Source organism: Heterodontus francisci, chromosome 27 (assembly GCF_036365525.1).
Source record: "Heterodontus francisci isolate sHetFra1 chromosome 27, sHetFra1.hap1, whole genome shotgun sequence".
Taxonomy (NCBI): domain Eukaryota; kingdom Metazoa; phylum Chordata; class Chondrichthyes; order Heterodontiformes; family Heterodontidae; genus Heterodontus; species Heterodontus francisci.
The window spans coordinates 7,730,921-7,758,919 of record NC_090397.1 but is presented as its reverse complement, the minus strand read 5'-3'; the positions used below and the strand labels follow the sequence as shown (position 1 = coordinate 7,758,919).

The 27,999-nt window shown below is 44.8% G+C and overlaps 1 protein-coding gene across 6 annotated transcripts in view; it reads left to right on the top strand.

The window, feature by feature from the left end:
• Window positions 1-27,999, top strand: part of LOC137384622 (cilia- and flagella-associated protein 54-like) — a 712,374-nt gene that overhangs the window by 61,676 nt on the left and 622,699 nt on the right. For all 6 annotated transcript variants that reach the window (XM_068058759.1, XM_068058758.1, XM_068058757.1 and 3 more), the window contains 5 exons: window positions 4,888-5,086; window positions 19,840-19,935; window positions 23,711-23,823; window positions 23,910-24,033; window positions 25,696-25,790. In XM_068058759.1, coding sequence (XP_067914860.1) covers window positions 4,888-5,086; window positions 19,840-19,935; window positions 23,711-23,823; window positions 23,910-24,033; window positions 25,696-25,790 — 627 coding nt within the window. The remainder of the gene's footprint in view (window positions 1-4,887; window positions 5,087-19,839; window positions 19,936-23,710; window positions 23,824-23,909; window positions 24,034-25,695; window positions 25,791-27,999) is intronic.

Sequence of the window (27,999 nt, the reverse complement as noted above, 5' to 3'; positions counted from 1 at the left end):
ACAACTTACTTTCCTACCTATCTTTGTGTCATCAGCAAATTTAGCAACCATACCTTCAGTCCCTTCATCCAAGTCATTTATATAAATTGTAAAAAGTTGAGGTCCCAGCACAAATCCCTATGGCACACCACTCGTTAACCTCTTGCCAACCAGAAAATGACCCATTTATGCCTACTCTATGTTTCCTGTTAGCTAACCCATCTTCTATCCATGCCAATATGTTACCCCCTACACCATGAGCTTTTATTTTTTGCAATAACCTTATCAAATGCTTTCTGGAAATCTAAGTACAATACATCCACTAGTTCCCCTTTATCCACAGCACATGTCTTCAAAGAACTCCAATAAATTGGTTCAACATGATTTCCTTTTCACAAATCCATGTTGACTCTGCCTGATTACCTTGAATTTTTCTAAATGCCCTGCTATAACATCTTTAATAATAGCTTCTAACAATTTCGCTTTGACAGATGTTAAACTAACTGGTCTGTAGTTTCCTGTTTTCTGTCTCCCTTTTTGAATAAAGGAGTTACATTCGCTATTTTCCAATCTAACGGAACCTTCCCTGAATCTAGGGAATTTTGGAAAATTAAAACTAACGCATTAACTATCTCACTAGCCACTTCTTTTAACACCCTAGGATGAAGCCCATCAGGACCCGGGGACTTGTCAGCCCGCAGCTCCAACAATTTGTTCAGTACCACTTCCCTGGTGATGGTAATTTTCTTGAGTTCCTCCCTCCCTTCCATTCCTAACTTGCAGCTAATACTGGGATGTTACTTGTATCCTCAATAATGAAGACTGATGCAAAATATCTGTTCAATTCATCTGCCATCTCCTTATTATCCATTGTTAATTCCCCAGACTCACTTTCTATAGGACCAACGCTCACTTTGTTAACTCTTTTCTTTTTTAAATATCTATAGAAACTCTTACTATCTGTCTTTATATTTATAGCTAGCTTTCTCTCGTACTCTAATTTTACCTTCCTTCTCAATCTTTTAGTCCTTCTGAGCTGTTTGTTATATTCTGTCCAATCTTCTGACCTGCCACCCATCTTTGTGCAAATATAGGCTTTTTCTTTAAGTTTGATACAACTTTAACCATTTTAATTAACCACCCTTGGGATTTTTCTTTCTCCTTGAAATGTATCTATTCTGTGTATTCTGAAATTTCCCCATAAATGTCTACTACTACATCTCTATTGACCTATCCCTTAACCTAATTTGCCAGTTCACTTTAGCTCTGCTTTCATGCCCTCATAATTGCCCTTATTTAAGTTTAAAATACTAGTCTTGGACCCACTCTTCTCTCCCTCAAACTAAATGTAAAATTCAATCATAATGTGTGGCAGGAGTATGAAGGTAGGTCTTGCTACCCAATTTTGCCCCATATTCTGCTGTTATTCTGCCCAATTTTGAGTGAGACAATGGAGGAAAATCCAGCCCATCGTGCTTGATTTATGCTAAATCAGCATCATGCTAAAAGGTTGTGTTTGATGTTCAGTCTGTGCTAAAAAGGGCTCTTCACCAGTGCTAAAATATAGTATTAAAAAATCACTGATGTAATGCAATCAGATACATGACAGAAGCTGTTGGTTTAGATTTTATGTTGCTAAGTTACACAGGGATACACAAAATGAGGCTGACGACAGGCTCGAGGAGATGTAATCAAGAGGCTCTGATGTTTGTGAACTATATTCCTGATTGGATAGTACACAGGTTCAGTGATATAGCCCAGTGTAAAATGAGTTTGAGAAGTCTGACACAAATACAAAAGTAAAATACTATGGCTGCTGGAAATCTGAATTTCAAACAGAAAATGCTAGAAACATGCAACAGGTCAGGCAGCATATGTGGAGAGAGAAGCACCAGAATTTTCACCTTACAGACCTACTTGCAGCAGGGGTGGGGTGTTGGGGATGGTGGTGGTGAGAGGGAAACAGCAGGGGATCAGAATCCCAATTTGTTTGAGGACAGGGCAGGTGCAGGTGGGGTGGTCTTTGGTGGGGCCTCCATAGGCCCCAAACCCAGAGGACGTCTGTCACAGGCATTGCATCTGTCAGAGCAGGGGAATGAGCAGCCTGCCTCTAGCTCTGCTAAGCCATAGGAGAACATATAAGTGATAGGATAAGGAAAGAAAAACTTTTTAGTTGCACAAAGGGGTTTCACTTGGGTGATTATAAATAATATCAGTGTTAATATATTCCAAAATATAAATGAATCATGAATTTTATTTCAAGTTTCCGTTGCCCATTCATCTCTATCATTGCCTCCTGCCTTTCAAATGGACATTAGTCTTGAGGAGAATGGGATGACCAGAGTGGAAGATGAGCAAAGGGAGTGAATGAGATGGAGGGATTTCTGAACGTTGGAATGATTAATTTTTGGGAAGCGGGGAACGATGGGTTCAGTATTGGTTTGCCATTGGCTTCATACACTCAGGTTATCTGAACTGTTCCTGGATGTGTCCGTTGTGGGCTTCTCTGGCATTTAGATGAGCAGCTGCAGGCCCCCTGGCCATATCAGGCACCCCCTCATCCTGCACCACCTCCTCCTCCTGAGGATGCAGAGTGCTCGTCAGCTTCTTCCATCTGCAGTTCCAGTCCTCTCTGCAGCGTGATGTTGTGCAAGGCATAGCAGACCACAACCATTCTGGATACCTTTGCTAGTGCAGACTGAAGAACTTCCCCAGATTTTCTGGGCACCTGAATCACATCTTCAGCAACTTAATGGCTTGCTGTGTGAGCACTCTTGTGCTCATGTGGCTCTGCATGTACCTCTCCTCTGCATCAGTGGTAGGACTTCTCATGGGTGTCATCAGCCGTTTCCTGAGAGGGTAGCCCTTGTCTTCAAGGAGCCAGCCTCTGAGTCTGCTTGGAGATGTGGGAGATGTGACTGGCTCAGAATTAAGGCAGCTTCCAGGTATCTTGCACAGGCATGCATGAAAACCCTCTGGTGGTCACATGCCAGCTGAACATTGATGGAGTGAAATTCCTTCCGATTGACAAAGATGGCTGGGTGATCTAAGGTGCCTTGATTGCCACGTGTGCAGTCTATGTGTGAATCCAGCCACTGCAAGAAATGCGAAAACTCTCTGGTTCTGACTGACCTCATCAGTAGCAAAGTGGACTCAAGTGGCAGTCCTGGCAAACATGGCATTGGTCACCTGGGTGATGTACTTGTTGACAGCAGATTGTGAAATCCAGCAGATGTCACCAGCAGATCCCTGGAAGGAGCCACAGGTGAAGAAATTCAAGGTTGCGGTGACCTTGATGGCCACTGGCAATGCATGTCCATCTGGTCCACTGGGAAGGAGGACTTGTTCCAGGATGCTGTAGATGTCAGCAATAACCTGCATGAGCCTCCTGAGGTACTGTTGCTCTGTAATGCTGAGAAAACTGATCCTCTGCTGGTATACTGGGTGCTGGCGGTATTGCCTCCTTGGAGCTGGAGCTCTTTATAGCAGTATGTGGCTGAAGCCGCTACTACTGTGGGTGCTGGTGTTGCTGCTTCTTTGTTTCCCATCGGAGGTCAAAGGCAGAGCTGCATAAGCTGCTCCCATGCTGCAGTGAAGGCTGATAGTGGGGAAAATCAGATCAAGGTGAGTAAACTCTAAGATAGGTGAAATATGACTTCCAAAAAGTTGGAAATCACCTGTAATGCAGTGAAAGCACACTTTCGGAAGAAATCCTGTGAGCACAATCATTTCACCATGGCAAGGAAGCAGCTGTGTAGTTTCACTCTTTAAAGGCTTTCCAGGCTGGCAGTTTCACTGAGCAATAAATCCCCGATGTGCTCTCACCTTGTTGACCCTGGTGAGTTTCACATAGCTGGGGAAACCCGTGCACTGGCTGTTAAAGCCAGAATGCTGAGTTAAAGCTAGAATTAATTAGCTCTGAACAGAGGAACAGGTGGAGGCCATTCAGCCCATCAAGCCTGGCCCGTCATTCAATATGATCAGAGCTGATCATCCACTTCAATGCCTTTTTCACACACTATTCTCATATCCCCGTATGTCATTTGTATTTAGAAATCTGTCAATCTCTGCTTTAAACATACTCAATGACTGAGCTTCCATCGCCCTCTGGGGTAGAGAATTCCAAAGATTCACAACCCTCTGAGTAAAGAAATTTCTCCTAATCTCAGTCCTAAATGGCTTATTTTGGAATTGTGTCCCCTGGTTCTAGACTCCCCAACCAGGGGAAACATCTTAGATGCATCTACCCTGTCTATCCCTTTAAGTATTTTGTAGGTTTCAATGAGAATTTAATATTCAATAATTCAATAACATATTTAGATTACAGACCCAACATCTCCACAGGAGTTTCCCACACTTTTCTGTGCCCCGGTTAAAGACGGAACTGAGTGGGATCATATTGGTTTTCTTATACTGTGCCCTTTTTTGAGGATTTAATCTTCTCCAGCCCACAACCAAATCCGCCCACCCACCCCGCCCCAGCCTGCTAAAATTCTACCCAATGTTTCATGGCGATGACCTTCAGTTAGAACTGGAGAAATTTAGAGATATAAAAGGTTTTAAGCAGTTCCTAATAGGTGTATGATCACTCACAAAACTGTCCTAAACTTAAATTGAATGAATAATATCTTGCAGAAAAGCCACAGTGTTTGCTGGAGTGGAAATTGAAATGTTATATTAGTGAAATACGGGGAGTTTAGTTCTGTAGATAGTTTTGCTGTACCTGACCCAGGAATGCTTTATGCACTAACTGCCTGAAATATGAAAGTGTTCACTCCCAGCCTTGATAACTTACCAAGAAAATTAACTCATTAAGGCCACATAAATCACAAACAAAAACAATTTATTTTGGTACAATTATTCTTATTGTTTTGTTCCTGACTAATGTTCTCCTTTAATTTCTTACAGTTACCCTGGCCACACAATGCCACAGAATATCTATTGGCAGAAATGTTTAATGGCAGTGCAGCCCAGTTCCTTGCTATTTCAGAGGCATTGTCGAGTGGTAATAGACGTGTGCTACGGACTAAGCCTCCCTTTCCTGCTGAACATGAAGTATTTGATGTGACAACCGAACTTTTCCTAGCGGGTCTGCTGCTCCTCGCAGGTGTGATATTGAGTTTTGACATCAACTTTGCACAGTATTGTGTTTTCTTGATAGCATTATAACAGTTATACCATTATAAATGGGCAGAATTATAAAGGGGTGGTTCTCCTCATTTATAACATGTGATGCAGAGAGGAAATGGTACCCAAGGTATTGCTCTAGGGACATGGGTTTGAATCCCACCACAGCAAAAGGTGGAATTTGAATTAAATTAATAAATCTGGAATTAAAAGCTAGTCTAATGATGGCCATGAAACCGTTGTCAATTGTTGTAAAACCCCATCTGGTTCTCGAATGTCCGCTTAGGGAAAGAAATCTGCTGTCCTTACCTGGTCTGGCTTACATGTGACTCCAGACCCACAGCAATGTGGTTAACTTTTAAATGCCCTCTGAAATGGCCTAACAAGCCTCTCAGTTGTATCTAACCAGTACAAAGTTAATAAGGAAAGAAAACGGACGGACCACCCGGCATTGACCTGAACTGGAAACGACAATCGCAAACCCAGCCCTCTCGACCCTGCAAGGTCCTCCTTACTAACATCTGGGGGCTTGTGCCAAAGTTGGGAGAGCTGTCCCACAGACTAATCAAGCAACAGCCTGACATAGTCATACTCACAGAATCATACCTTACAGACAATGTCCCAGACACCGCCATCACCAATCACCATCCCTAGGTATGTCCTGTCCCATCGGCAGGACATACCCAGAAGAGGTGGCGGCACAGTGGTATACAGTCGGGAGGGAGTTGTTCTGGGAGTCCTCAACATTGACTCCAGACCCCATGAAGTCTCATGGCATCAGGTCAAACATGGGCAAGGAAACCCCCTGCTGATTACCACCTACCACCCCCCCCTCAGCTGGTGAATCAGTACTCCTCCGTGTTGAACAGCACTTGGAGGAAGCACTGAAGGTGGCAAGGGAGCAGAATGTACTCTGGGTGGGGGACTTCAATGTCCATCACCAAATGTGGCTCGGTAGCACCACTACTGACTGAGCTGGCCGTGTCCTAAAGGACATAGCTGCTAGACTGGGCATGCGGCAGGTGGTGAGGAAACCAACAAGAGGTAAAAATATACTTGACCTTGTCCTCATCAATCTGCCTGCCGCAGATGCATCTGTTCATTACAGTATTGGTAGGAGTGACCACCACACAGTCACTGTGGAGACAAAGTCCCATCTTCATATTGAGGATACCCTCCATCATGTTGTGTGGCACTACCACCGTGCTAAATGGGATAGATTTCGAACAGATCTAGCAATGCAAAACTCAGCATCCATGGCGCTGTGGCCATCAGCAGCAGCAGAATTGTACTCAACTATAATCTGTAACCTCATGGCCCGGCATATCCCCCACTCTGCCATTATCATCAGCTGGGGGAATAACCCTGGTTCAGTGAAGAGCTGTAGGAGGAAACCAGAGCACCTGGCGGAAACCCACACAGAGAACTTGCAAACTCCACACAGGTAGCACCCAGAACGAAACCCAGGTTGCTGGAGCTGTGAGGCTGCGGTGCTAACCACTGTGCCACCCTGTACCATCTACAAGATGCACCAAGGCTCCTTGGAGAGCACCTTCCAATTCTGCGACCTCTACCACATAGAAGGACAAGGGCAGCAGATGCATGGGAACACCACTACCTGCAAGCTCCCCTCCATGCCCCACACTATCCTGACTTGGAACTATATTGCCATTCCTTTACTGTTGCTGGGTCAAAATCCTGGAGCTCCCTTCCCAACAGCATTGTTGGTGTACCTACCCTACATAAACTGCAGTGGTTCAAGAAGGCAACTCACCACTACCTTCTCAACGGTAATTAGGGATGGGCAATAAATGCTGGCCTAGACAACAACGCCCACATCCTGTGAACAAATAAAAAAAAAGGTCTTTGCCTGGATCCCGAAAATGTGAGAGAGGTAGCAGTGATGAGATGACCAACAGATGTAAAAGCAGTGCAACAATTTGTTGGTTTCGTCAACCATTTAGCAAACTTCTTGCCCAATTTGTCATCGGAGTGTGAACCATTATGCCAATTCACTGCCAAGGATGTGCAGTGGTATTGGGGCATAGAACAAGAAGCAGCATTCACTAAAATCAAGCAACTAGTGACGGCAACACCAGTGCTGAAATACTATGGCGTAAATGATGAAGTCACCCTGCAGTTTGACGTCAGCGAGATAAGACTTGAGACAACCCAAATGCAGCAAGAACAACCGGTTACATTTGCATCCAGGGCGTTAATGCAAATGGAATTACGCTAAGTTCAGATCGAGAAAGAGTGCCTGTCTTTGCTTGTGAATATTTTCATCAGAGACAAAGTGCCAGTCACGTCTGATCACAAGCCACTTCAAAGCATTATCCTCAAGCTGCTCCTATCTGCTCCAAAGCGTCTGCAAGGAAATGTTACTGTCAAATGTCAAAGAATGTTACTCTGGTCACAGAGGTAGCATCTGGACGTGACATAAAAGCAAGGGAAACAGAGGCACATCGCTGACATGTTGTCGATGGCAGCACTCCCTATGAAGAAAATAGAGGATGCTACGACAGAGTGTAAAATCTTCCAGATCCAACATGAAGCTGCAGCTCAACATGCTCTGGAATTCATCAATCCAGCAGAGACATTGAATCTGATAGACAAGTGCCTTGCTGAAATCAAACTTCAATGCATGAGAACAGTTGTGTGCATTGTTGGTAATTTGGGCAACTCAAATGTAAATGATAATGCATGCAATTTTTTAATGTTTTTTTGTATGAAAAGAGGATGTTTGGGATAGAGATGCAATGCTGTACTAATGTGCCTCCTGGCTTGCATAGTCATGTGATCTCTACCATGACGCACTCACTGCAGGGATTCATCAGCAGGCAGTTCAATAAAGACACTGTACAAGCAAGACTTTTGTCCTGTGAGCTCGTAACAATCTTATTCACTTACATGCATGATCTTCAGCTTACCCTAGCACCCCTGTAGTCTAGGCACAAGCCCTTGAACCATACATTTTCAGGTACCTCTCCCTGTGGATCACCAAATGAGTGAAAATCCAAGGATTCAAGGCTGGGAATGCACCCACTTCAGCTGTAGCTATGCTTAGGTCTGCTGGGAATGCCACTTGAAATCCCAGAGAAGTGCATGCGGGGTTCACTGACATAGCAGGTCTCCATGCTTCTTTCCTCTAGCCTTTGTCATGCAGGCCCCCACCTGCCAAGAATGAGGCACATTACTTTCACCACGTGAACATTAAATTTCAAATTGTTGCTGGGAGGAAGACAAGGGGTTGCCAGGCCCCTGGCTGGAAAGACATTTTTTGCATATTAACAGACAGTGTTTGCAGAGAACAGACCATTCCCTGATACACACAATATACAAAGCCAGAAATGGTTATACCAGTCAGTCACATGACTACCCTGCTGGCCAACTGAAATTGTATAGACAGTGTTTGAACTGGCAGAAAGCTCATTGCTCCTGGATTGTAAAGACCTCTCCTGGCTGGCTCGCCACAGCTCTCCTGTCTGTTCCCATCTCTTTCTCACGGAACTCCAAAAACCCACTGAAGGCACATGAACCCCAAAAGAGACAAGTCTCCTACAGTTAACAAGGTTTAAGAAGAATACTGGGCCCCAATGAAAAACAAGATCCACCTACAATCAAGGACTCAACAGTGAGTTCGAAGAACTGTAACAACAACTCTTCAGATAGTGCCTCAAACTTTACCACTTTATTTCTTCTGCTTTTTTCTCTCTCTATTTGCATGTGTGTATCGCATATGCATGCTAGTATGGGTGCGTCGTGTATCCGTAGGTATCAACCAAATTAGAGTTTGTTTAATAAAATTTCACCTTTCTTCTTTAAACCTAAAAATACCTGTTTGTGATGGTTTCTTTGCCTTATAATTGGAAAGCGGTGAGCAAGGATTCACCAAGGGGGAGCGAAAAACACAGTGTGTTTAAAAATAAAACCCTGTTACAGTAAGACCAGGTGAAGGCTGAAAGGGACCCATAGATCTCTTTCTCACCTAGTTGTAACACCTGTGGCAGAGAATGGCAATTCCCAGGCACAAGGCAGAGGAAAACGAGCACTCAGACTTTTTGGACTTATAAGTAGATGGTACAAATGACCTGGAGTTTTAGGAACAAAGGCTGGGATTTAATGAAGAGGTGGTGGCCCCGCCCACCAGCTGGAAAGTCGGGGAAGAGCCCGCCTCCACCAGCTGTGGAAGCCATGATGCTATTTTGTGTGGTTCAGACAATTAATTGCCCGAGGTTGTGGCTTCCACCCCTCTGAGACAGGATGTCCCACCTCCAAAAGCTGCCGGTCAATCAGAGGGTCGGCAGCTCTTCAATCCCAACAGCGCCACCATGAGTGGTGGTAATGCTTAGACTGCAGTAGTCCCCAGAAGAGCAGCCATTAGGAGGCCCTGGGGTGCTGTTAAGTTGGGTGGCGGCTCGCTCGGGCCATTGAGCCAGGCACTGGCAAGGGGTAGGACAGTCACATGCAAGGGCGGGGTGGGGGGTGGAGACTTTCAGCGGGTGCAGCCTGTGCCACTGGGGAACCTGTCCATGGGGCACAGGGTGCCCAATCAGGAGGGATCCCACCCCAGCCCCAAGGGAAGCTGCCAGGTTTTACTGGGCAGCCTCCCCAGGTGTTGAAGCATCCATCTGCTGCTGGTAAAATACCAGTAACTGCGGAAAAAGGCCCTTAAGTGGCTATTAATTGGTCAGACTTTGATAGATTTCGGAAAACAGATGGTTAATTGATAGAAGAATATATCATGGACTTTAACAGACTGTATAGAAGATTACCCCAGCATTACCCCTGAAATAATCAAGAGTGCCAAGCCTGCTATACTCTCAGCACTACATGAACTGCTATGCCTATGCTGGGACGAGGGAGCAGTACCTCAGGACATGCGCGATGCCAATATCATCCGCCTCTATAAAAACAAAGGTGACCGCGGTGACTGCAACAACTACCGTGGAATCTCCCTGCTCAGCATAGTGGGGAAAGTCTTTGCTCGAGTCGCTCTAAACAGGCTCCAGAAGCTGGCCGAGCGCATCTACCCTGAGGCACAGTGTGGCTTTCGTGCAGAGAGATCGACCGTTGACATGCTGTTCTCCCTTCGTCAGATACAGGAGAAATGCCGCGAACAACAGATGCCCCTCTACATTGCTTTCATTGATCTCACCAAAGCCTTTGACCTCGTCAGCAGACGTGGTCTCTTCAGACTACTAGAAAAGATTGGATGTCCACCAAAGCTACTAAGTATCATCACCTCATTCCATGACAATATGAAAGGCACAATTCAACATGGTGGCTCCTCATCAGACCCCTTTACTATCCTGAGTGGCGTGAAACAGGGCTGTGTTCTCGCACCCACACTTTTTGGGATTTTCTTCTCCCTGCTGCTTTCACATGCGTTCAAGTCCTCTGAAGAAGGAATTTTCCTCCACACAAGATCAGGTGGCAGGTCGTTCAACCTTGCCCGTCTAAAAGCGAAGACCAAAGTACGGAAAGTCCTCATCAGGGAACTCCTCTTTGCTGACGATGCTGCTCTAACATCTCACACTGAAGAGTGCCTGCAGAGTCTCATCGACAGGTTTGCGGCTGCCTGCAATGAATTTGGCCTAACCATCAGCCTCAAGAAAACGAACATCATGGGGCAGGACGTCGGAAATGCTCCATCCATCAATATTGGCGACCATGCTCTGGAAGTGGTTCAAGAGTTCACCTACCTAGGCTCAACTATCACCAGTAACCTGTTTCTAGATGCAGAAATCAACAAGCGCATGGGAAAGGCTTCCACTGCTATGTCCAGACTGGCCAAGCGAGTGTGGGAAAATGGCGCACTGACACGGAACACAAAAGTCCGAGTGTATCAAGCCTGTGTCCTCAGTACCTTGCTCTATGGCAGCGAGGCCTGGACAACGTATGTCAGCCAAGAGCGACGTCTCAATTCATTCCATCTTCGCTGCCTCTGGAGAATACTTGGCATCAGGTAGCAGGACCGTATCTCCAACGCAGAAGTCCTCGAGGCGGCCAACATCCCCAGCTTATACACACTACTGAGTCAGCGGCGCTTGAGATGGCTTGGCCATGTGAGCCGCATGGAAGATGGCAGGATCCCCAAGGACACATTGGACAGCGAGCTCGTCACTGGTACCAGACCCACCGGCTGTCCATGTCTCCGCTTTAAAGACGTCTGCAAACGCGACATGAAGTCCTGTGACATTGATCACAAGTCGTGGGAGTCAGTTGCCAGCGTTCGCCAGAGCTGGCGGGCAGCCATAAAGGCGGGGCTAAAGTGTGGCGAGTCAAAGAGACTTAGCAGTTGGCAGGAAAAAAGACAGAAGCGCAAGGGGAGAACCAACTGTGTAACAGCCCCGACAAACAAATTTTTCTGCAGCACCTGTGGAAGAGCCTGTCACTCTAGAATTGGCCTTTATAGCCATTCCAGGCATTGCTCCACACACCACTGACCACCTCCAGGCACTTACCCATTGTCTCTCGAGATAAGGAGGCCAAAGAAGAAAGAAGAATAGAAGATTGAGGAAATTCAATTTGGATAGCCCTGGTTCAGTGCTTGCATTTAAATTGCTAGATTGTACTAGGGTGTTGCATATGGACAGACTCCTGGTTCTAACTGGGGTTCGGTTCTTGGACAAAAACTCCCTGCTGGATCAAAGGCCTTCTGCCTGAAAGAAATTCCTGGGGAAACAGTCATTTCCTGCAGCCCTGGTAGAACAAGCAGGGCATTGTGCGGTGACACAAAGAATGGAGGACTCAATGTTTACTAGATTTTGAAATGGTCCAGATACTGGAAGCAGGCATAAATTCAATAGAAGAGTTAAAGACAGGAGGAATGAGAATGAAAGCACCTTTAGCAGGTCTGACTATTACAGTGGAAGACAGAATTGGAACAGCATTCATAGGCGAATGAATCCCAGGAATGCCCAATGAACTGTTAATAGGTGCTTCAGTTTTACTCAAAGAATCATTATGCAATTAACTGCCCTGAGCTGAGGGTTAGAGTCTTCGAAATGACACACGATGCAGAGAACTCTGAGGCAGAAGAGGAAGATGCTGATGAATCTTAAGTGAATTGTACTAGTCACATGGAGTTTTAGTCCTGTGACGAATGTGTTAGTTGCGGATTCGTTCAGCTGTGCTGTATTGGATAGTGCTTGCACTTGACAGTGTGCGGAACTGATTGGCTACTATGTTGTCTGGATTCACTCAATAGTGAGGATTGACACAAGGTTAAGGAGTATAAAGGCACTACCAGCTTTAGGTTTGGTGATGACAACACATTGAAGTCACTGAAGAGAGTAGTAATTCCATGTAAAATAGCTGGAGTAAGCCACTTTATCAGTACTGATGTAGTCTCTAGTGAGATACCTTTACTGTTGAGTAAGCCTTCAATAGAAAAGGCAGAAATGAACATTGATATGGAGCATGATAACGCAATTGTTTTTCGAATGTCAGTGAATTTGCAGTTTACCCAGTCAGGGAATTATTGTATCCCCTTAACAGAGCCTGATGTTTCTAGCCTGCATGTTAGAGAAGTATTTATGGTATCCGCTGCTAAGAATCAGAGAGATAAAAAGCAAATTGTCTGAAAGTTACACAGACAATTTGCTCACCTTTCTTTTTAGAGATTAAAAACCCTGCGAAAGGATGCAGGTGTGATTGATGAAGAGTATATGGGGATAATAGAAACGTGTAAAAAGTATCGGAGGACACCATCACATCCTATTGTCAGTCTTCCATTGGCACGTGACTTTAAAGAGGTAGTTGTGTTGGATTTAAAGGTGTGGGACAAAGACAAGAATATTTCCATTCTACATTTTATAGACCTAGCAACTAGATTTAGTCCTTGTACAATAATAAATAGCAAGGACAAAAGGGTGATTGTAGATAAAATTATGAAGAATTGGATTGAGACTGGACTTGTGGCACCAGCTAAGTTTCTGCCAGATAATGGAGGGGAATTTGCCAATAACGAGTTCAGAGACATGTGTATAAACATGAATATTATGGTTATGAATACTACAGCTAAAAATCCTTTCAGCAATGGACTCTGTGAAAGGAATCATCCAGTGGTTGATGAAATGCTGCATAAAAGCTTAGCTGACCAGCCAAACTGCAAGTTGACAACTGCCCTGGCATAGAGTCATACAGCAGTGCTGTACATCAACAGTGCCATCATGCGGCACTTGCTTAGCAATAACCTGCTCAGTGACACTCAGTTTGGGTTCTGCCAGGGCCACTCAGCTCCTGACCTCATTACAGCCTTGGTTCAAACATAGACAAAAGAGCTGAACTCAAGAGGTGAGGTGAGAGAGACTGCCCTTAACATCAAGGCAGCATTTGACCGAGTATGGCATCAAGGAGCCCTAGCAAAACTGAGGTCAATGGGAATCAGCAGGAAAACCCTCCGCTGGCTGGAGTCATACCTAGCACAAAGGAAAATGGTTGTGGTTGTTGGAGGTCAATCATCTGAGCTCCAGGACATCACTGCAGGAGTTCCTCAGGGTAGTGTCCTTGGCCCAACCATCTTCAGCTGCTTCATCAATGACCTTCTTTCAATCATAAGGTTAGAAGTGGGGATGTTCGGTGATGATTGCACAATGTTCAGCACCATTCGTGACTCCTCAGATACTGAAGCAGTCTGTGTAGAAATGCAGTAAGACTTGGACAATATCCAGGCTTGGGCTGATAAGTGGCAAGTAACATTCGCGCCACAGAAGTGCCAGGCAATGACCATCTCCAACAAGAGAGAATCTAACCATCTCCCCTTGCCATTCAATGGCATTACCATCGCTGAAGCCCCCACTATCAATATCCCGGGGCTACCATTGACCAGAAACTGAGCTGGAATAGTCATATAAATACCAAGATGCACTGCAGCAACGCACCAAGGCTCCTTAGACAGCACCTTCCAAACCCGCGACCTCTACCAACTAGAAGGACAAGGGCAGTAAATGCATGGGAACATCGCAACCTGCAAGTTCCCCTCCGAGTCACACACCATCCTGACTTGGAACTATTTCGCCATTCCTTCACCATCGCTGGGTCAAAATCCTGGAACTCCCTTCCTACCCCACATGGACTGCAGCAGTTCAAGAAGGCAGCTCACCACCAACTTCTCAAGGGCAATTAGGGATGGGCAATAAATGCTGGCCTGGCCAGCGACACCCACACCCCATGAATGAATAAAAAAAACAGAGAAACAGGCCCTTCGGCCCACCGCCTCCATGCCGACCATAATGCCTATTTATACTAATCCCACCTGCCTGCATTAATTGCATGTCCCTCTATGCCTTTCTCATTAAAGTACCTGTCCTGATGCCTCTTGAATGTTGCTACTGTTCCTGCCTCCACCACCTCTGGCAGCTCATTCCAGATACCCACTATTCTTTGTGTGAAAAATTTATCCCTTTGATCCCCTTTAAACCTCCTCCCTCGCACCTTAAATCTATGCCCTCTAGTTTTAGTCACCCCTACCATGGGAAACAGACTCTGGCTATCTACCCTATCTATGCCTCTCATAATTTTATATACCTCTATCATGTCCCCTCTCAGCCTCTTTTGCTCCAGGGAAAACAAACCCAGCCTATCCAATCTCTCTTTATAAATCAAGCCCTCCAAACCAGGCAACAATCTTGTGAATCTTTTCTGCACCCTCTCTAGCTTAATCACATCTTTCCTGTAGTGCGGCGACCAGAACTGCACACAGTACTCCAAGTGCAGCCTAACCAACGTTATGTACAACTGTAACATGACGTCCCAACTCTTGTAGTCAATGCCTCGGCCGATGAGGGCAAGCATGCCATGCCCCTTCTTTACCACCCTGTCTACCTGTGTTGCCACTTTCAGGGAACTATGTACTTGCACCCCAAGGTCTCTCTGCTCAACAACACTCCCCAGGACCCTGCTGTTCACTGTATATATCCTGCCCTAGTTTAACTTCCCAAAATGCATCACTGCACTTGTCTGTGTTAAATTCCATTTGCCCACTTTCCCAGTTTATCTCTATCCTGTTGTAGCCTTAGACAACCTTCTTCACTGTCCACTATACCACCAATTTTGTTGTCATCTGCAAACTTACTAATCATGCCCCCTACATTCACATCCAAGTCATTAATATATAAGACAAACAACAGAGGGCCCAGCACCGATCCCTGCGGCACACCACAATATTAGGCATGGACAGTTCATGTGAAGAATTCGCTTCAGATGGTTGGAGGATATAGTCCCTATCAATTGATCTATGGGCGGAATCCCAAATTGCCTTCTGTACTGTGCGACAGTCCTCCTGCTGTAGAAGGTACGACAATTAGTTCCATTCTTTCTGCACATTTGAATGCTTTGCATGCAGGGAGATGGGCTTTCATCAGGGCTGAGGTCTGAGAGAAAATTCGGAGAGCTCTGAGGCATTGTATAAGGTTATCTGAGGTGGAATTTAATTTGGGAAATTTGGTGTATTATGAAAGAGAGGGTCATAGGGAATGGAAGGGCTCTGGTCAGGTAATAGGTCGTGATGGTAAAACAGTAGTTATCAAGCATGGAAATCAAACTGAAAATGTTCATTCCTCACAATTGATCAGGGCTGATTACAAACTCTCAGAACCTGAGCAGTTGATAGAGGAAAACAATGCACCTTGTACCCCAAATACTCATGTGTTTTGTGATGAAGGTCATGAGGAACAGAATAAGATAGGTCAAGGATTGGATAGTAATGTGAGAGATCATGATGCTCAAGAAAGAGCTATCGCATCCAAAGGACAATTGCCCTGAGTTGCTCCTTGGGTAACATATAACTAGGGTCTAATAGATGGACAGATGCAACAATTGTGGGTCGTGCAGGAAAATCTACTGACAAGTTTAAATATTGGATAAATGTTCAAGATGATGGCCAAGAAGCAAGGTCCTGCAAGGACTGACAGAATGGAGTGAAAGAGTGGACGGTAAGAAAGCGCAGTGCAATTTCTAATAGTGAGTCTGGAAGTGACTCTTGTGTAAGGAAGTGATCACGTACTGGAGAAAGAGCCTCCAATAATGTGCGAGGGAGGTCTTCTAGCAGTGGTCCTGAAGACATCAATGTGTTAATAGAGGCCATAGTTTGAGCAGATTCCACAATGAAATGAAGGCGAGAGAGCAGTCTCTGAATAGAACTAGAAGCAGAAGTCCTCTTGACCGTGAGGTTTTACTGGCCGCCAATAAACTTGAGGATAAACTATAAGAGAAGCAAAGAATGTGTTGGAGAGAGTTCGGAGCTTATTATGAGGTACCAGATAGGGGACAGCCAACCTTGTCACATAGATGGATTTGTACTGAAAAAATCATAAGGAACTTATAAGGCTAAAGCAAAGCTAGTTGCAAGGGGTTTTGAAGAGTGACTGGGTGATACCAATGTTACAGTGAACTCTCCAACAGCTGGAAAAGTAATCTTGAAAATCTTTTTTGCTCTTTTGGCCACATATTCATGGGAGTGTAGATCCATTGATATAAAAGCAGCATTTCTGCAGGGTGATACTTTTCAGAAAGAAGTGTTTCTGAAACAACCTAAAGAGGCAGCAGATACAGAAGGAAAATTATGGAAACTGAACAAATGCGTCTATGACCTTAATGATGCTTCCAGGGTGTGGTATTTCTTGGTGAGATCTGTTTTGTTGAAAATTGGTTGTGTTCAACTAAAAGCAGATCCTGCGATGTTTTATTGGTATAAAGGGAAACTTAAGGCATCTTACCTTTACCATCTGACCTTCCCCCACCAAACTGCACAAAGTTTGAACTACAACCCTTCCCACCATCCTCTACACCCATGACGTTAATTTGACCCCGATCCCCCCACTCCTGCACTGAGAAGCTTACATCCTCCCCGTTCCCCACCAGTGTGGCACCTCGTTTCCCTGGATGGGGTCCGAAGGCATCACATAACCCCTTGGGAATGAGTGACCATAATAGGATAGAATTCTTCATCAAGATGGAGAGTGACGTAGTTGATTCTGAGACTAGGGTCCTGAACTTAATAAAGGAAACTACGAAGGTATGAGGCATGAATTGGCTATGACGTATTTGGAAACATTACTTAAAGGGATGACGGTGGAAAGGCAATGGCAAACATTCAAAGAGCGCATGGATGAACTGCAACAATTGTTTATTGCTGTCTGGCACAAAAGTAAAACGGGAAAGGTAGCCAAACCATGGCTTACAAGGGAAATTAGAGATAGCATTAGATCCAAGGAAGAGGCATACAAATTTGGCAGAAAAAACAACAGACCTGAGGATTGGGAGCAGTTTAGAATTCAGCAACGGAGGACCAAGGGATTGATTAAGAAGGGGAAAATAGAGTATGAGAGTAAGCTTGCGGGGAACATAAAAACTGACTGTAAAAGTTTCTATAGGTATATGAAGAGAAAAAGATTGGTGAAGACAAATGTAGATCCCTTACAGTCTGAAACAGGGGAATTTATTATGGGGAACAAAGAAATGGCTGACCAACTAAATGCACACTTTGGTTCTGTCTTCACAAAGGAGGACACAAATAACATACCAGAAATGTTGGGGAACACAGGGCTTAGTGAGAGGGAGGAACTGAAGGAAATCAGTATTAGTAGAGAAATGGTGTTGGGGAAATTGATGGCCGATAAATCCCCAGGGCCTGATAACCTACATTCCAGAGTATTTAAGGAAGTGGCCCCATTGGTGGTCATCTTCCAAGATTCTATAGACTCTGGAACAGTTCCTACAGATTGGAGGGTAGCTAATGTAACCCCACTATTTAAAAAGGGAGGTAGAGAAAGCAGGGAATTATAGACCAGTCAGCCTGACGTCCATTATCAAAGATTTTATAGCAGAGCACTTGGAGAACAGTGGTAGAATCAGACAGAGTCAGCATGGATTTATGAAAGGGAAATCATGCTTAACATAGCTACTAGAATTCTTCGAGGATGTAACTCGTAGAGTTGATGAGGGGGAGCCAGTGGATGTGGTTTATTTGGACTTTTAGAAGGCTTTCGACAAAGTCCCACATAAGGGGGTAGCGTGTAAAATTAAAGTGCATGGGATTCGGGGTAGTGTATTGCGATGGATAGAAAATTGATTGGCAGACAGGAAACAAAGAGTAGGAATAAACGGGTCTTTTTCCGAATGGCAGGCAGTGACACGTGGGGTACTGCAGGGATCGGTGCTAGGACCCCAGCTATTCACAATATATATTAATGATTTAGATGAGGGAACTAAATGTAATAGCTCCAAATTGCAAATGACACAAAACTGGGTGGGCGGGTGAGTTGTGAGGAGGATGCAGAGAGGCTTCAGGGTGATTTGGACAAGTTGAGTGAGTGGGAAAATGCATGGCAGATGCAGTACAATGTGGATCAATGCTACTTTGGTAGCAAAAACGGGAAGGCAGATTATTATCTGAATGGCTATAAACTTCGAGAGGGGAATATGCAATGAGACCTGGGTGTTCTTGTACACCAGTCGCTGAAGGTAAGCATGCAGGTGTAACAGGCGGTAAAAAGGGCAAATGGTGTGTTGGCCTTCAAAGGATTCGAGTACAGGAGCAGGGATGTCTTGCTGCAGTGAGGTCACACCTGGAATATTGTGTGCAGTTTTGGTCTCCTTGTCTGAGGAAGGACGTTCTTGCTATAGAGGGAGTGCAGCGAAGGTTTACCAGACTGATTCCTGGGATGGCGGGTCTGACGTATGACGAGAGATTGAGTCAGTCAGAATTATATTCGCTGAAGTTCAGAAGAGTGAGGGGGGAATCTCCTAGAAACCTATAAAATTCTAACAGGACTTGACAGGGTAGATGCAGGAAGGATAGTCCCAGTGGTGGGGGAGTCCAGAACCAGGGGTCATAGTCTAAGGATACGGGGTAAACCTTTCAGGACTGAGATGAGGAGAAATTTCTTCACCCAGAGAGTGGTGAGCCTGTGGAATTCGCTACCACAGAAAGCAGTTGAGGCCAAAACATTGTATGTTTTCAAGAAGGAGATATAGCTCTTGGGGCGAAAGGGATCAAAGGATATAGGGGGAAAGCGGGAACAGGTTACTGAGTTGGATGATCAGCCACGATCATAATGAATAGCAGAGCAGGCTCGAAGGGCTGAATGGTCTACTGCTCCTATTTTCTATGTTACTTATCTGGCTTCCACTTAAATGCATCTATGCTATTCAGCTCAACCGCTCCATGTGGTCGTGAGTTCTGCTTTCTTACCGTGCTCTGAGTAAAGAGGTTTCTCCTGCATTCTTTTTTGGATTTATTAGTGACTATCCTATAATTATGGGCCCTACTTTTGGACTCCTCACAAATGAAAACATCTCTCCATCTAAACTTATCAAACTGTTTCATAATCTTGAAGACCTCTGTCAGGTAACCCTTCAGCCTTTTCGTTTCTAGTGAAAAGAACCCCAGCTTGTTCAATCTTTCATGTTACACTTTCCCTTTCAGTTCTGCTGTCATTTTTGTAAATCTTCTTTTGCACTTTTTCCAGTACTTCTACATCCTTTTTACAGCATGGAGACTAGAACTATTTGTTCACAGTACTCCAGGTCTGATCTAACCAAGGTTTTATATAAGTTCAATGTAACATTTCTGCTTTTGAATTCTATTCCTCCAGAAACAATGCAGCAGTATTTTAACGTATTTCAGGAAATACGTTTTGCAGAAATTAGTGAACGATCAAGGATAGGCTACATGCAACCACTGTAAAGATGGTAAACATACTGAAACTTGTGTTGTTTCCTTAGGTGGTGGTGGTAATACTCAGCTTAGTGCAACTGCCTGCACAGACCCGATTGGTGGGATAAACAAATCAAGTTCCCTTATACAGCTTGCAGCCGCTGGTAAGAACTCTTGTTCTGAATTGTTATCTTTCTCTGTGCAGCAAAGAATTTCGGGTGAGAGGGGTGACAGAAGAACTCAGAATTTTAATTGTGTGGCTTAGATTTGCTGATTAAATAGCTGGACTGCTTGCTAACGTTTCACTGATTTCCAAAATATCTGTGGTAACTTGCCATATTGATGTACATTTCATTTTTGTCATTTTGACCACAGCCCAAAACTCAGTGTTAACTATGGGCAGTGGGTGGGCAGGGTGGGGGGGGGTTGGTGTGCAGGGAGGGATATTAACCCTATCATACTGGTGGAAATCAGACACGTGGGCTGATAAAATCGTTTGGGTAACTTGCCCTATCTGGAGCCACTGGTAGCTGATTTGCAATGATTTTCACATGACGGCAAAGATATATGCCCCGGGCCAGCCAGTAAGGTCCTTTTTTAACATATGCATGTACGGTGCCAATGATATCGTCAGGTCCGACTGCAGTTTTTACTAGGAGGCTTGCGGCAAGTGGTACTGAGCTTCCCGCCAGGCCAACCCAGTGAGGAAATGTATTGGGATCACAAGAGGCCCAAAAAGGTAAGTGTAATATTTTTGTTTTAACTTTAATTGTTGGGCCAGGAGGCCGCTTCTCTCAGTCTTTCTGCCTGAAATCAATATCCATTGAAATCCTTGGATATCATTCACTTACAAAGATATTAAACAATACAATTGGCTGATGCTAATTTTTTTCTCTAGCCTGCTCTATGGCTCTGATCCTCTTTCCCTACTTTTCTGCCTTCATCCCTCCCTCCTTCCACAACTTGCTTGTCATTTCCTTTCCCCACTCAGTCATTTTCAGGCTAACATTTTCTATATATGTCAGTCAAAAATGTTAATGTTATATTCATAGTTTAACCATGGGTCATAAATCTGTGTACTTTAAATGGAACAACGTCTCTGTTAAAATAATGGGAGAGGAATGTAATATCATTTTAAATTAGACGTTTTCATTTTTTTTTTGGTTTCCTGATTCTTTCAGTTCTGCTCTTGTTAACAATAGGTGGATATGGCAACAGTGATGCCAGTTTTTTAAGTGATTTTCTCCTCCTCCCTGTGATGAAGCAGTCTGTTCTAAAACTCCTCCTGTTGCAACCATGCTTATGACTTCTGCATGGGGAATTTCAGGAACAAACCTACACCTTACTGAACATACTGTCCAAACAGTTTTTGATTTTTGTTACATATGGTGCAGACGATAGGCAAAAGAGGATGCTACAAGTCAGTGCATGCGATGTGAAAAGAGTAGTTAGCAACAACTTATATAGTACCTTTAACTTAATAAGGTGCTGCACAGAAGAATTGGTAGAAGGAGAGGTAGAGCGGCAATGAGGTTTAGGGAGGGAATTAGGGAAAGGCCGAGGCAGCTAAAGGCATGGCGATCAATGATGGAGCAAAGAAAATTTGATATGCACAAGAGACCAAAATTGGAGGGTTGCAGAGATCTCTGATGGATGTAGAGCTGGAAGAGATTTCGGAGATAGGGAGGGATGAGGCCAAGGAGGGATTTGAATACAAGGATGAGAATTTTAAAGTTGAGGCATTGCTGTACCAGGAACCACTAAGGTCAGTGAGCACAGGGGTGATTGGTGAACAGGACTTAGTGCGAATTAGGATCTCTCTCTTCTCTCTCTTTGGCCTCCTTGTCTCGAGAGACAATGGGTAAGTGCCTGGAGGTGGTCAGTGGTTTGTGAAGCAGTGCCTGGAGTGGCTATAAAGGCCAATTCGAGAGTGACAGACTCTTCCACAGGCGCTGCAGATAAAATTGGTTGTCGGGGCTGTTAAACTGTTGATTCTCTCCTTGCGCTTCTGTCTTTTTACCTGCCGATAGCTAAGTCTCTTCGACTCGCCACTCTTCAGCCCCGCCTTTATGGCTGTCCACCAGCTCTGGCGATCACTGACTCCCATGACTTGTGGTCAATGTCACAGGACTTCATGTCGCGTTTGTAGACGTCTTTAAAGTGGAGACATGGACGGCCGTGGGTCTGATACCAGTGACGAGCTTGCTGTACAATGTGCCTTTGGGGATCCTGCCATCTACCATGCGGCTCACATGGCCAAGCCATCTCAAGCGCCGCTGACTCAGTAGGGTGTATATGCTGGGGATGTTGTCCACCTCGAGGACTTCTGTGTTGGAGGTACGGTCCTGCCAACTGATGCCAAGGGTTCTCCGGAGGCAGCGAAGATGGAATGAATTGAGACGTCGCTCTTGGCTGACATACGTTGTCCAGGCCTCACTGCCGTAGAGCAAGGTACTGAGGACACAGGCTTGATACACTTGGACTTTTGTGTTCCGTGTCAGTGCGCCATTTTTCCACACTCTCTTGGCCAGTCTGGACATAGCAGCGGACGCCTTTCCCATGCGCTTGTTGATTTCTGCATCGAGATAGTTGAGCCTAGGTAGGTGAACTCTTGAACCACTTCCAGAGCATGGTCGCCGATATTGATGGATGGAGCATTTCTGACGTCCTGCCCCATGATGTTCGTTTTCTTGAGGCTGATGGTTCGGCCAAATTCGTAGCAGGCAGCCGCAATCCTGTCGATGAATCTCTGCAGACACTCTTCTGTGTGGGATGTTAATGCAGCATCATCAGCAAAGATGAGTTCCCTGATGAGGACCTTCCGTACTTTGGTCTTCGCTCTTAGACGGGCAAGGTTGAACAACCTGCCATCTGATCTTGTGTGGAGGAAAATTCCTTCTTCTGAAGACTTGAACGCATGTGATACGGGCAGCAAAAATATCGATGAGCTCAGCTTTATGACAGGTGGAAGGTGGGAGTCTAGCCAGGAGTGCATTGGAATAATTAAGTCTGGGGATAATAAAGGCATCAATGAGGGTTTCAGCAGCAAGTGAGCTGAAGCGGGGGAGGTGGGTGGAGATGGGCGATGTTTCAGAGGTGGAACTTATTGGTTTTGGTGATGGAAAGGTATGGGGTTGGAAGTTCAGCTCAGGGTCAAAAAGGATGTTGAGGTTGCTTGCAGCTTGGTTCAGTCTCAGACAGTGGCCAGGGAGAGAATGGAGTTTGTGGCTGGGAAACAGAGTTTATGGCAAGGGCTGAGTAAATAAGGAGAAACTGTTTCCAGTGACTGAAGGATCGATAACCAGAAGACACAGATTTAAGATAATTGCCAAAAGAACCAGAGGTGACATGAGGGAAAAAATATACGCAGTGAGTTTGTATGATCTGGAATGCCCTGCGATAAAGGGCAGTGGAAGCAGATTCACTGATAACTTTCAAAAAGGAGTTGCATAAATAATTGAAGGGAAACAGTTATGGGGGAAAGAGCAGAAGAATGGGACTAATTGAAAAGCTCTTTCAAAGGTACAGTGGACCAAATTACCTCCTTCTGTACTGTATCATTCACTGCTTCTGCAAAATCCCACCATAGCGGTTTGAGAATTTGAATTCAGTTCAAAAAATATAGAAATAGAAAAGCCAATATCTGTTAAAATAACCATGTCATTACCGGATTGTTGTAAAAAAACAAATTGCTTCCCTAAGGTCCTTGAGGGAAGTAGACCTGCAGTCCTTACCCGGTCTGGCCTCTCTGTGACTTCAGTCCAAGTTAACTCTGAGGTGGCCTAGCAAGTCACTCAGTTGTATCAAACCACCACCACCTTCAGAGTGCAACTGCAGATAGGCAGTAAATAGACAATGCCAACATCCCAAGAATGAATTAAAAAAATTATAAATGCTTGTGCAATATTTCTCACCCATTCTTTCAATTGATGTTTGTAGGTGAAGATGGTGTGTCTGTGGAAGCTGCTGTGAGGTTTGCAAAGGCTGCATTCTGCTATGAGAATTTGGAAACATTTGATGCCATCATTGCACCACTTCTAAATTTCTTAAGGGTAAGTCCTGTACTGATGAACAAAGTGAACAGTAAACTGAATCACCTATTTTTCTTTCAAAATAGCACTTTTCTTGTCTTTTCTAGCAAAATGAAAATCTGGCCTGGAAAGGTTATGAGCTGGATTTGGATCTACTGATTGCTATGGAACCATTCGTTTCAACCCGCAAACCCAAGCATGGTCATCCTGTAGGAGGAAACTGTGCAATAGGTAGGTAATCTTAACAGCCCAGCGGTCCAGAAGGACTCTACAGGCTGAATTTTATCAGCGTGCCGTGCTGCGCGGCGGTGCTGTGAAGGCGGCGGCCTTCTGACAAGGAAGTGCTGCCGCACAGCCCCTGCGATCTTATGCACATGGGCTCATTTAAATGGAAGGGGCTCATTTAAATGGAAGGGGCGGAGCGGCCACCCCTGACGACATAGAGGTTGCAGCTACCGTGTCCCTGGCTACAGCGTCTTGCACCACCACGCAGGCGCCGGTGCCATTTTTAAAAGGCATCAAGCCCTTCAGGTTAATATAAATTTTTAAAGCGTTGCAACAGCACATGTCATTGAAATAAAACATTAAAAGATGTGGGCCCTTTCCCAATGCCCACAATGGTGTTTTTATCGTCCGATCTGATGGAACTTTCCTCCCTAACCTCAACACATCTGCCGTTCAACCCCTTCCCATCATCCCCGCAGCCAATAAAAAGTGTTTGTCCCGAAACTCGCACATCTTCGGAACTCCATACGGTAAGGAGATTTGCATTTATTTTACATAATTTCAATATTGAAATGAAGGCCCCGCCACTTGACAACGGAGGTCCGCATTGAGGCTAATATGCGGCGGTGCCTTCTCGGTGTTGTGGGTCGTGGTGGGCCGCTCCTTTAAGCATTTTACAGGCTTTCCTGCCATGATCCATGATGCCGAGGGGTTAGTAAAATTCAGCCCTACATCTTTAGGCAACAGAGACATCAATTAGATATGGTGGACACTAAGGCCATCAGAATCATTGCAAAGGGGAAGGGAAGCAAGTGGAGGAAGCAGGTGCAATTGAAGACAGAAATGTAAGAACCATGGAATAGACTCGAGGAGAAATGTGATGCTACAATTCTTTAGTGTTTTGTTCGTGAATGGCACTCCAGGGTTCCAAGTCTTGCAATAGGGCAAAGCTACCTGGAATAGATGATATCTCTCTCATTATTGATTTGGGCATATAAGAAAAATGGGGTGCAGGAAAACAGCACTCAATCAGTCAATGTGGAATGCACCATGCCCATGCAATTTACCTTAAGGTTGATAGATTTTTGGTTTACAAGGGAGTCAAGGGTAATGGGGCAGAGGCAGGGAAGTAGAGATAAGGCCACAATCAGGGCAACCATGATCCTATTGAATGGCGGAGCAGGCTCAAGGGGCTGAATGGCCTACTCCTGCTCCTATTTCTTATGTCTTTGGGTTCTTATGTTCTGGCATTTGCTATTCTTGATGTAGCGGCTAGGAAACACTTGAGGACACTGATGGGTCGCTGCTTCTATCATTTTCTCACTTCCATTGTTTGGAAGCATGTGGCTTTCACTCAGCCTTACCTCCCGATAGAACAACATAAATCGTTGTGAGAAGGCTACTACTAAGTTACCCAGTGAAGCAACTGTCAGGTCTCCTCCTTCATGGCCAGATGTTGGATGCAGAACCTTAGAAGCACTTGGTGAACAATTTCTGTTCCATCAAACACCTCAGTCTCTGCAGAGGCTCATTTCAACAACTAAATTACTTGTAGCAAAGTCTTTCTGCTGCAGACTGATTTTCAATTCCTCAATGACTTTTGGAGGGAGATTAGATCATTGTAGAATTGCAGTCAATAACGTACAGGAATCTGTTTATTTATTGCAGGAGGAACACTTCAACCTGGAGGGACCATCGTTTTATGTGATAATCTTGTGATACTAGCGGAAGCAATGTTTGCATATATCTGTACCCCACTGCAGGTATGTATGTAAAAATTTCAAGAACAAGGTCTTCAAATTAGGGCATTAGTGTAATAAAAGACAGCATCAATGGTTTAGTTTACTGATATATTTGAAATCTTAAAGGACTATCAGTAGGCTTACAACAGTGAAAGAAAAACATTATTATCCATAATAAGAATAGAAAATTCTGGAAATACTCAGCAAGTCTGGCAGTAGCTATGGAGAAAGAAGCAGAGGTAACATTTCAGTTCTGTGACCTTTCATCAGAACTCTCAAACACGAGAAGGGAATGCTTTTGCTTTAAAATACATACATCAATTTAATTTATTTATAATACTAGATGGAGTACTTTGATTTATGCTGGTAGGGCTGCTTTTAAACCAACCTACCCGACGGAAAGGGGACGTGTAGGCGGGGTAAGGTCTTACCTGGGGTCACTGTGCACTGTCCCCGTCCCCACTATTTTAACTCGGCAGATTTTGCCTTTAGGTCAGATGCTCACCCCAGGCAAGCAGTGTCCAAATTAAATGGTCAAAGTGACACTGAAATAACGCCTTACCTGCACTCACTGCATTTTTACATGAAATCGCATTACCCCACCAAGTCTCAGATCACCAGAAAAACTAAGCATGATTGGTTCTGACAGTATAAAAAGGAGCTCACTGGATCATCATCTGTTTTACTGTGGTTTTCCAGGAAAGTTTCAAGCTTCTAAATCCCTACTTCTACACTTTTATTACCCTACCACCCTACAGTCAGCTTTATCTACTTGCTATGGGAGCCATTTTTCCTCTTTGTTCTGGATGGAGCAAGACTTGAAGGAGGAAAAGCAGTAGCCTCAGCAACCAACACCAGCACATGACCTCTCAAAAAATAACATGTGATGGGTTTCAGGGGGCAGGGTGGTTGGGGGCTGCATTCAGGAAGCCATAGCCAGCACACAGGATCTACAGGCCAGGAGACACCTTCTTGCTAATCTTTTAATTGTGTATTAATTCTTTAATTAAATGCAGGTGGAAGGTGTTAATTGGGGTCTGACTTGAGCACTTATAAGCAAACACTTACTGAGACTGGGGGAGGTTTTTGAGTGAGGAGCGACATGTTTGTAATCCTTTTACTCTGTGCAATAAAGGTGAAACTGAATAAAGATAGGCTCCAGCATCATCCTTCCACAACAAGCTTTCTAGAATTTAACACTTCTTGGACCTCTCTGTGAAGTAGTGTAGGCAGAAGCTGTGATTCTTCAGAAAGGCTGTTGCAGACCTGTGCAATTTCCGAGTAGGATCTGATGCCTGCTGGATTACTGGAGGCATGCCACAGCCTTGAACTTTTATGCCATTGGATCCTTTCAGTCTGCATGACCAATGCCCTCTTTGCCAGGGCAGAGAAGATTGCAGAAAATGGTCAATCCCATCAAAGCCCCTATGCATTTGATCCACCAACCTCTCCATTGGGGAACACAGAGCCTTCAGGGCAGCCATTTGAGCTTCCACCAAAGTTGTAGGGCCTACTACCATGGACTGTTGTGCGGGCCCAGCTGTAGTGTCCCTGGAGGTGATTACACTTGCAGTGTAGATTGTTGAGTGGTGATGCCATGTTAGAACTCACTGCCAGGGCTGGATATAGAGTCCTCCACACTCTCAACAATAGTGATGAAACTCTTTGATACACCTTCCAATACCTTGCACAGCTGTTTGTGTGAGGTGAACAGATTTATTCTCATGGCGGGGCCCTCAAAGCCCTCATTTCTTTTTCTCAGCAGAGCTAGAGAGGACCTTGCCCTCTGACGTGGTGTTTTCTGTGCTGTCCCTGTCACCAGGATCTGCTGGTGCTGGGTGTTTTAAACATGTGCAGATCGGTGTAACTCTTCGTCGAACCTATGCTGTATGCCAATATGTGAATGGATGCCTGCGGGGGATGGAGCACCTGACTGTGCACCTTCAAAGGGACTGTGCTCTTCTGAGGTCTGTTCGGCAGGAATCTCTTGGTGTTGAGAAGGCCCTAGAAGAAAGATAAAAGGGAGGACTTAGGATGGAAAAGTGAAGCAGTCTGTGATCAGGTGGCAGTCTTGAGAATGCAGTTTGAAAGTTGCTAAGCTTATTGCATCTGTGCTGAGCTGAATGATAGGTTACAACATAAGAAATAGGAACAGGAGTAGACCATCCAGCCTCTGGAGCCTGCTCCACCATTCAATACGATCATGTCTGAGGTATGCCTCAACTCCGCT